Source organism: Barbus barbus (assembly GCF_936440315.1).
Source record: "Barbus barbus genome assembly, chromosome: 49".
Taxonomy (NCBI): domain Eukaryota; kingdom Metazoa; phylum Chordata; class Actinopteri; order Cypriniformes; family Cyprinidae; genus Barbus; species Barbus barbus.
In genome coordinates, this window is record NC_136727.1 from 20180574 (window position 1) to 20191230 (window position 10657).

Genomic DNA, 10657 nt, shown 5'->3' on the forward strand with positions numbered 1-10657 from the left:
ACAAAATTTACAGTTGCCCTGACATCCCTGAACACCTGCCTCAACAGCGCATCCACCTCCATATCCCTGTGATCGAGGTTGCTCTGGAAATTTGCCGTCTCACTCATTGAATAAACAGGGAACAATGTGGCCCGTGTACCCACCACCTCCTGCAAGCCACATCTGGACCACAAAAGATCCACTGATGGGTCCACTTGAAACACGGTGCACACTGCATGATAGGACATATTGCAGACCCCTTCTGTGTCGATGAGGCAGCCCAAATCAAACTCCCGCTCATCTTTCTGACCAAACTTGGTCATGGTCACAATGATGGCCATGTCAAGGTCGTTGTTCACAGACAGGATGGCCTGGTTGAAGAGCTCCAGATTGAACGTCTGATCCTTTGGGAGAATGTTCATCCTCCCCAGGTTGTTGAGGTTGTTCTTTTTGGATGGTAGGCCTCTCTATGTCTTCCACAGACAGGGTCTTCAGATGGTCACCAAAACTCTTGTGCACTGCATTGAGTAATCCCATGGCGTGTGCTTTCACCATCAGTTCGTTCTTGAACATCGGATGAGCTCGATCTGTGTTTGCGGGAACGCAAGTCAGGTTTAAAAAATACCCTCTGTCTACCGACGCCAACGCCATGCCCATTGACTTACGGAGCGCACTGAACCCATCCGCTGAGTACTGCCGTAGATTCAGGTGTTTCTTTAAAAGGTGCCAGTGATTGAACACCTTTGATCCATCCAGTTTCCCCACAAAAAGGTAGTGTAGTTCAGCTTTGATGTAGGACACATCAGACACCAAAATCACGACACCGTTGAAGTCAAAGTTGTACTTCACCTCCTCTCTTGCCCTATCCAAAACCGACAAGAGCAATGGAATGTGTATATCATCGTCCCACAGGAAAGGTCCAGCCCCTGGAGACTCATGCAAAGCCTTCAGCAAACCACGGGTGTTCTGCTCGGCTGCCACGCTAAATGGCTCTAACTCTTCACTACAATGCACATAAATAAACAGATGAGAGGGCGGGAAAAAGTGGTTAGGCTATACCAAAACCGTTGGAACGGTGCTCAGCAAATCAAATTTGAGAATATTTCTCTTTTCAAAAGAGGTTTGTAAAAGTTATTTTCACACTACACTAACACAACTGTCTGTCGTCGCAAAACCATCGTTAGCTAACTAGTCGTTAGTTCCACTGAACTCTGTAATGACGACCAGTTTAACTGGAAAGCTATGAACCATATCACTTTTGGGAAATGCACCCCAGGTCATTTACACCCAACACATTTCACACTAATACATATTATTAGTCAGGGCCGTGTACAGACATTTTGAGGGGCAGTGGCCCAAACCAAAAAAAGGGGCACGGTGGGTGCTTGTTAATGCAAATTATCCAGTTGTTACAAATATACACTACCAGTCAAAAGTTTTTGAACAGTAAGATTTTCTGTTTTTTTAAAGAAGTCTCTTCTGCTCACCAAGCCTGCATTTATTTGATCAGAAACAGTTGCCCCAAGAAACAAGAAACTCTGATTAATGAATTAGTAAGTGCTTAGTCGAATGTGGTAGTTCACTATTAGCTAATCAGTAACTATTATTTTTTTCATACCTCCCTAAGAACTACTGTATACAGGTTCATAATTAATCAATAACTCCAGTCAATATTAGGGAGTTATGATGCTTTTCACTTAAGAATACTGATCCAAGTATTCCTTTAGAAGGATCTGGTAATACTTGAGTCATTACTAGTGGGTTACCGTGATCTTCATTTTAGAATTAATTATACATTATGCATAATTCACATTCATTATGAACCTGTATACAGTATTTCTTAGTAGGTCTCCAGGATATATATAAAATATAGTAGTTATTGATTAGTTAATAGTGAACTACCAGTTTCAACTGAGTGCTATTACTTAATAAATCAATAATCATAGTTTCTTGTTAGGTAATAGCAGTTACTTGTTCCTGTGTAGTTAGTCATTAACAAAGGATCAGTGCTCTAAAGTCTTGCCGTTTTTCCTTATAACCGAGAATACATTGATTGATAGGCAGCCATAGAAATGTTGGAAACTGTTTTAATACTCAGAATTATACATCACATAATTGACCAAATGACCAGGATAGATAAACAAACTGTCTACTACAGGTTCTGTTAACCACATGAAAATCCCAGCAAGCCAACACTGATAATAAGAGTAGAGATGATCCTTCCTATTGTTTGTGAAACTGTGTTGGATCAATTTTGTGTTAGTGTGGTAGTGGCGCTGTCTAGTGGTAGGACACACATACTGCATGCATTCTAAAGCTTTATTCATATATTTTTATTTTCTTTAGTGTTAAGCATTACACTTACTGCATCTTAACTGAAATGTATCATACTTACCAAAAATGTAGATTTTCAATGGAGCAAATAAGAAAGACCCAGGTGAGCTTTCCATTCACTGATCACTGATTTACATATCAACAGTGTTGTGGTGTAACTAGTCAACAATTGAAGTGGCTCAAAAAAGGTGCATTAAAGTTGTCCTTACGCATTTTGGATTTGGGTTTTAGGACAACTTTGATGAAAGGTTTTGATCCACTTCAAATGTTGACTAGTGCAGTTACATGTTTATAATTACGTAATTTAATTACAAAATAAATGTAACTTTAATCTGTTACAGTTACTGAGAAAAAAAAGGGTTATTTAATTACAGTTACTTATGAAAATGTTAACGATTACAAAGGGGGTTACAAATTAAGGGTTTTAAAATTAAGTGATGAAGGATTTTGAAAGTCTGTCAGTAATCAGTGTTATTACTGACCCTGTCTGGTTTAATTGTTTGAAAATGATCAACAGTTTAGAAAAATTTCAAAAATAAATTGAAATGTAAATTTAGAAAAGCAATCAAAAAGTAAACAAATGCAATAAGTTACATTACTTTAATAAAATAATTGAAGTAGTTACAGTACTTATTACGGTAAATAGGGTTATAACCTATTACATTTCCAAAGTAGCCTTCCCAACACTGCATATCAAATATATCTCAATGATGTATAGCTATAATAATATATCTCACATGTAAACTGGCTAATATAAATAACAGCAGGTCTGTACGTCAAAAGAAACACCATCGGTGAAATTTAAGCCCAGTTCTGTCCATTTCTTATTCATCCATTCACATGTATATGATCTGTTATGTGATATGCCAGTACATGTTTCCTCCACGCCATCTGCTCACTTTTCAGTTCAAAGGCAAGCAAACAACAGGAGAACATCAAGACACCAGGTTCTTTGGCACAATATAAAGTGACTGAGTGACAATAGGTGCACTTTATCACAAATACTGTACAAGTAGAGGCAATAGGATATGAAAACGGATTGCATTGTTGAAAGAATACTGTATACTAACCCATATGCTTGCTTTTACTGAAGGATTGCTGCTTGTGAAGTTCTTCTTGGCATCTGATCAGCATTACATTTTTAGAATTGAATTTTAAAATTTAAAGCACTTAGCCTGAACGTTTCTAAGGTAATTGGTTCAATATTTAGTTACATGATATTAAACAAAATTACTTGACCCCTTCACGAGTGGTTTTTAAAACAGACCGACATCTGGACAATATCATCTGTGATGTTTGGTATAATGTATTTCATTTGTACGCTTGATTGATCGGTGTATTTAATTCCATTTACATCAATATGGCAGGCACACACACTTTTTATCCAAAGTTACTTTTAGTATGATACATTTTTTTCAGTGTATGTGTTCCCTGGTGACCCAATAAAATGGCTTGGAAGGCTTTAAGACCTTTATGGTGTTTTTGTTGGTGGGGGGGGGGGGTTCCATAAGTTCTGTAAAGAGTCATCAACAAGGAAGACTATTGGGTCCCACTTTATTTATTTTAGGTGGTCTTAACTACTATGTACTTACATTTAAATTAATCATTTGATACAATACACTTGTGTACATACATGTTCTTACATTTTTTTTAAATACCTAAAATGTAGTTACATCTGTAATTAATTTCTGTAATAACATTTATAATTACACTGTTGACCCATCCCTTACACCTTAACCCACCCTTAAACCCACCCATACCACCAAACCTGTCCCTAACGTTACCCATATCCCTCCTCAATAGCAGAAAAGTGTGTTGCAATACAATATGACCACAAGAAGTACATAGTAGTTAAGGCCACCTAATATAAAGTGTGACCGAATATTGCTCTTGATCGCAATTAGTTTAGGTTTTTGTCATTTCATTGGTCAACCAGATTCCAAACATTTTATTGTTGCTGCTCTTTTTGCTTAATGTTCTGCTTGAAAAGTGCACTTTTGAGTATGAACTAAACTATGACCTCTAAATAATACCTGATGCATGCAGTAAAAAAAAAGACCTTTGGCAAACCAGATAAAACGCTGCAGTCAGCGGTTTGTTTATTCATGACATGTGCTGTAAGATCAGCCCATAAAAGTTTATGGGACCTTTCTTCACTTTCCATCTCTATGATATACAATACATTGTAATACATAAAAGTCAATGAATAGTGCAAGTTTTAAAATGTTCTGTTCTGTAGAAAATGCTTTTATTTACTCTTGGATGGAATAAAAGCACCAATTAAGATTAAAGACGCAAAATACATTAAACAAACAAAATCACTTTTGATAACAAAAATTGGTTTTATGATTTAAGACAATTTCCACTAATAAAAACCGCTCTGCTGCTTTTTTAAGGAAATTTCGGAAAATCCGAAAGCACTATGAAAATATCAAAAAAGCGATCCATATCACATGAGCACTATTGTGCAATTTTTGAATGTTAGTGGGTGTGTGCACATTTTTTGGAATGAGAGACTAAAATAATTTTCGTTATGGACTGTTGGACAAATGACAATAAAGGTATCCGTATTCGTATCCATCGAAGAGATTTGTGAGGAACAAACCAAACTTTAGCATAATTATTAACTTATTAATAACCAAAGTTCCAAAACTAATGTCAAAAGTTGTGTGCTTTAAGACATGGCAACACTATTTGACATTGACATATGATTTTAAAATCAAAGTACCTTTGGACCACTTTTAAATGTCTTTTGACATTTTGGGGCTTGACAATCCCAGTCACCATTGACTTTCATTATTTCAAGTTGTTAAAATTAAAATTTTGGGGTTAACTAAATCTTCAATGCATCCCAGTTTATTGCATATACTTTTTGAGCATGCAGTTGCTCAAGTCAAGGTTGGCCAAATTGTGCAGCACTCTGGAACCATATTCTTTCCACTTCCTCTTTACCCAGCTCCCAAAGATGACAGAGATGGCGCAACCCTGTCCTAGCAGTAATCATCAAGTACTTCTCATTCTCTGGCTGCTGGATCACTGTGTGTCGGGCCATAACCAAGGACTGGCAAAACCGACAGAGAACCAGCAAATAGAGCGAGTCTCTTTCTGCCTCATTGAGAGGAAAAACGCTTTCCCATCCCGCCACCACTGGCCCTCCGACGTCCACCGGATTGGGATTCTCAATCATCATGTACATGATGGTGATGGCCAGCTCAAAAATAAAATACCCACAGCTCATGTCTCCAAAATCAAGGATCCCAGAGATCTTGTACTTTGTAGGTCCATCGGGTTTCACCAAGAGATTGTGGTCATTAAAGTCTCCATGGTTAATGCCTGCAATGCAATAAAAATGCTTTAAAAAGAACATGCTGACATAGAAGTGTTGACAGCGAAATGAAAATAACATCTTACACTTGCGAAACATTGGTAGTTTTGGCACGACTTGGATCTGGTACTGCTCCAGAACGGCTTTAACAACCTTTTGTACAGGATCCCCATCCATCACATGAATATATTGGTTTAAGAGAGGAACGCTGGCGAGATTCCATATAAAATCTTCTCTCTGGAGGACACTGATGTTTGGATGCTCCATCTTTATGAGAAAAAGTAACAAAAACAAACAAATGCCTAAATACAAGCAATAAAATGGGAAACATTTGGGGAGAAAATGCTTAAGGCCTGTTCACACCAAGAACTATAACTGTAACTAGGGCTGGGCAATATTTGTCATCAGCGATAATATCGTAATTGTTGTGTAGTAGTGAGTGGGGCGGGGCCGAGAGCCGTGGGAGCGGAACGAGGCCGGTGGAGTGAATGATAATGAGCGACACCTGCGCCACTCACCGGTCTCGAGTCCCATGGAGGAGCTCCAGAAGTATAAAAGGAGGAGTGATGACAGTGGAAGACGAGAGAGGACCAGGCCTGGATTTTATTTTGTGTTTTGTGTGCGGCAGTCGTCCATGAGGGGCTGCCGCTGTACTTTTACGTTGTTTATTTTGATTATTAAATGCGTGAATGTTTGCCGGTTCCCGCCTCCTTCTTCCCGACCTACGAACTTTGTTACATTGGTGCCGAAACCCGGGAGGAAGGAGGACACGCTGTCAGAGAGCCCTCGCTGCTGAGGGGGATCGCGGTGCTGAGGAGATCGGGCAGCAGGGAGTAGCAGGGGCGGCCGCTAGCTGTCCGAGGCGGCAGTTGTGCTGGAGCGATAGAAGAACAGGTGGGATGGAAGGCTCGCTGCCGTGCTCCTGGGTCGAGGAGGGGGACTGCCGTCCGAGAGGGAGCGGAGGAGTCGGCGCCATCCGCCATGTCGGGGAGCAGGGAGTGGGGGACTCGCTGCCGGCTGCCCTCGACCGGAGGAGCCATCGCCGTCCGCCAGGAGGCGGAGCGTCAAGCCGTCCACCAAAGAGGTCCAGTACCATCGCATGGCACCGCGAGTGAGAGCCTCTCAGCTGGTTGAGGACCAATCAGCAGTGTGTCCGGGAACCGGACCGAATTTTTTTTTTATTTTCTCTCGCCTCGTCTGTCCATACCCCCAGGTACGCCGCGGCCGCCCTGACGGGGGGGTAGAGCGCAGTCTCGAGGGTACCCACTGGCCTGCGAGGGACGATGGGGGTATGTGGTAGTGAGTGGGGCGGGGCCGAGAGCCGTGGGAGCGGAACGAGGCCGGTGGAGTGAATGATAATGAGCTACACCTGCACCACTCACTGGTCTCGAGTCCCACGGAGGAGCTCCGGAAGGATAAAAGGAGGAGTGATGACAGTGGAAGACGAGAGAGGACCAGGCCTGGATTTTATTTTGTGTCTTGTGTGCGGCAGTCGTCCATGAGGGGCTGCCGCTTTACTTTTGTGTTTGGTTATTTTTGTTATTAAATCTTTAAATGTTTGCCGGTTCCCGCCTCCTCCTTCTCGAAGATGTTGTTTTTACAACATGAGAGCTGACAATATCAAAGAAACATCTTGACAGTCCAAAACCATTTACAGCGTAATGAAGCCTAGTAGAATGCAGTTACAATGCCCTTACGATTCAAGTAAAGTAATAAAAGAAAAATGTATCACTGTGGGTCTTCGTTTTTATAAGATATTATATAGTTTAGTAATATCACACAAACATCAGTGCAATTTTCCAAAATATTACCGTGTGAGCACGATTGTGAATGTGATATTAACTTTATACAGCAGTTCAAGAAATAATAAGTTAATATTAAGCATGTTACATTTTAGACACAATATTGTCTGTTTTTCTGTTTGGCCATTGAAAAGGCTTTGTTCCAAACAAAGCCGGAGCAGGACATATGTTCATCTCAGAGTGTCACAGAAGTGTTTCGTTCCTGAATGAATGTGTTTTTGAACAAATCATTTGAGTCAATGATTCAATGATCCATTCATAAATTTCTAAATGAATCAGCTGTTTAAATTTAGCTGTTTGAATGAATGATTCAATGAATCAGTCATTAAGGGAGGGACTTGCTGCCATCTACTGACTGTATTGGTGTTATATATATATTTATCCATGACAGGCCTAAACCAGCCAAGATACCAGCACAAAAACACACAGCAAAACATTGTTTAATTATCATTATTGGAAAAATTGTCAAATGTCGGGATTTTTTCATCAATACTGCACAACCTCAACTATAAAAAAGCTTTAGAAATCGTCCACATCGCAACTATAAAGACGTGTAGTAGAAACAATAGTTAGAATCCTTTTCACAACTACTTTTTTCAGCAGATGAACAAAAAAGTCAATAAAAATACATCTGGCTTTAAAGCGCATGCTGCAAGAACATTAAATTATTAGTACACTAATAAAAAAAAAAACATGTATTTCTAAGACAATTCACACTGATTGAACTTGGCTGTTTCTATGATCTACTTTGGCCTACAATGATTTTGGGAAAAACAGCCCAGACATTACTGTCCATTGACGTTAACATAGTTATCATCGTCAGTTTTTATTCTTGGTGTGTTTTAGGGTTTAACTTTTCCTTTATAAATGGAATCAAAGATTTTACTTGCAGTAAAACTGTATCCAATGTGGCGGCCATTTTCCCAACATCATACAAGATCTGAGGACTGGTGGTAATTTTGGCTACGGTAGTGCCAGGAAGGTAGGTAAGTAAACGCAATAAATATTTCTGCAGGCCAAAACCACAATCTGTCATAGCACAAAAAAAAAAAAGTTAGTTAATTAATTAGCATTTGAGTTACAATATGAGAAATCTGTCATTGTTTCTTCACCTTTAGCATTATAAACCTCCAATCATCAAGCCCCGCTGCATTTTAGGATTTAATATTTAATGAAATTATTAATTGACAGTTTTCCATACCAAATTCTTCCAAGCTCATGAGTTGGCCAGTCAGAGTGGGCAAAGCGGTCTGGGCAGGAAGGCCTCTTTGGTGTAAGAAGTTCATGGCGTGAGTCTGCAGCTCAATAATAGTTGTGTTGTGACTGTCTGCAGAGTTCATAACCTTCAACACATATTCTCCACCCTCACTGGGAGCCACATAAATGTTCTGATCATCATAACTGGGCAACGGTCGGATGACGGACACGGTCAAGCCATAGAGTCGCTTGATAATCTCTGTAGCCTGGGAATGGCTGAGATTTGGCTTTGATTCTTTTGTTGGCATGGCTGAGGATGGAAAACAGCGGTTATTTGTGTATTAATTCATAACAGGAGAAATACATTGATCAGATTTTACTAAAAGAGGTTAAATGAACAGTACACCTATTGAAAAAAAATACAGATAAGGATCTTTCTAATATGAGGGATTATGTAAATGACAAAATTGTTATTTCTAGATGAACTATTCCTTTAACAAATGTTGTTTGCACAACATATATAAAACAATTAACACTTTGTATCAGAACTGTCTTTTATATTCACTTCAAATGACTTCTGAACCAATACGCTAAAATGAATCAAATTCAATTTAAATTCCTGTCGTCTAAATGAACAAATTTCACTTAAGTATTCATATTCTCATGCATTCAATAAATTCATAGTCTCGCTTCATACTTAAGCCTTAGTTTTTGGTCTCAATATAGCAAATTCAAAACCACACGACTCGAGCGTCAATTGCATGCAATGATATTTATAGTAACAAATTAAAAAGCGGATAACGGATTGAGAATAAAGCTGAAAATCCAGTACTTGCGGAGTATTGTTGCTGGACTGCTCAGGGTAATGGAGATACGACGCTTCTGCTGTAGCGGACGTGTGGAACGTCATTACGTCACAAAACAGCAACGAGGCCAAGTAGGGCTCGCGATACGCTCTGATCTCGCCGCCGCGCGGTCACGTGGTTCATGGAGCTCTCCGCGCTGTCCATAGGTCTGAATGGGATTAATCGGGTCAGACAACAGCGGGTGTACTTGCAGCATTTCCCGGCAAATATTAACACAAAACGTCCATTGATTCATTCGTTTAATACACTGATAGCAGCATTTTGTCTGTGGAGTTTAATGAGGTACACATTTCTTTATGCACAAAGTGAATTACGTTTTAGTTTTTTTCTAGGGAATTAAATGAAAATATTTTTTATTAGTAACATGGAACAATAAACACGAGGAGTTGTGTTTTCGTTCATCACTATATTATAAGTATGTCTTCTGTTCCAAGTGTATGCACACAGGCAGTTATTGTAGCTAGTATATCTATAATAATATAATACAAATATAATAGTCTCACTAGCTATTATCTAACGATAGACATTATTAAACCTGACGGCATGAAAATACCACTATTAATTACTATTCAATAATAGGTCAGCTAAGGCGTTAAAATATTTTAAAAAGCAGTTATTTCATCAATTTACCAGTGAAAATGCTCCAAAGAGACTGAAATGAATGGGGTTAATTCAGCTTCCTTCAGGGAGAGAAAGATTACAGAAAGAGATGTAAAACAGCTAGTATCTGGTTATGATCGCTATTAAGGTGGTTCTCACGTTATCCAACTGCATAGCCTACTGATTATCTAAAAATAAACATTAACTATAACGCGTTTCATAAAATACAACTACTGGTCAGATGTCCGAGAGGTAAACTAATGCATTATAATGGCAACAAATGCTGTATTTCCTCAGCTTTCTGGCCACTGTGCTTGAGAAGCACTGAAATGAATGGGCTTCAATGCTGAAACCATCGGGTGCTTCGAACTACTGATGCTGCCTTTCGTTTCTCTTATTTCTTTAAAGGATGTGTAGGCTAAAATGGCACAACTTAAATCTAATATATTTAATATGTCTAATGTACAGAGCTGATTTCTCATCACACAGCCTGTAAAACACTTGCATTAGTTGATTAAATTAGGCTGATTGTAATAAAAACCTCTACACCTTAC

At 39.2% G+C, this 10657-nt stretch overlaps 1 protein-coding gene across 2 annotated transcripts; it reads right to left on the reverse strand.

The window, feature by feature from the left end:
- Window positions 1–4376: 4376 nt before the first annotated feature.
- Window positions 4377–9535, reverse strand: LOC306867742 (hydroxylysine kinase). Of its 2 annotated transcripts, XM_079413587.1 has the most exons (5): window positions 9470–9535; window positions 8642–8947; window positions 8327–8469; window positions 5725–5905; window positions 4377–5646 (listed from the first exon to the last, which is right to left on the reverse strand). In XM_079413587.1, exons 2-5 carry the CDS (start codon window positions 8943–8945, stop codon window positions 5207–5209), a joined length of 1068 nt encoding a protein of 355 aa, XP_079269713.1. In that variant the 5' UTR covers window positions 8946–8947; window positions 9470–9535; the 3' UTR covers window positions 4377–5206. The 2 variants fall into 2 exon arrangements, with proteins under 2 accessions (XP_079269713.1, XP_079269712.1); XM_079413586.1 differs by having other exon boundaries at window positions 4384–5905; window positions 9470–9511.
- Between the last annotated feature and the right edge of the window lie 1122 nt (window positions 9536–10657).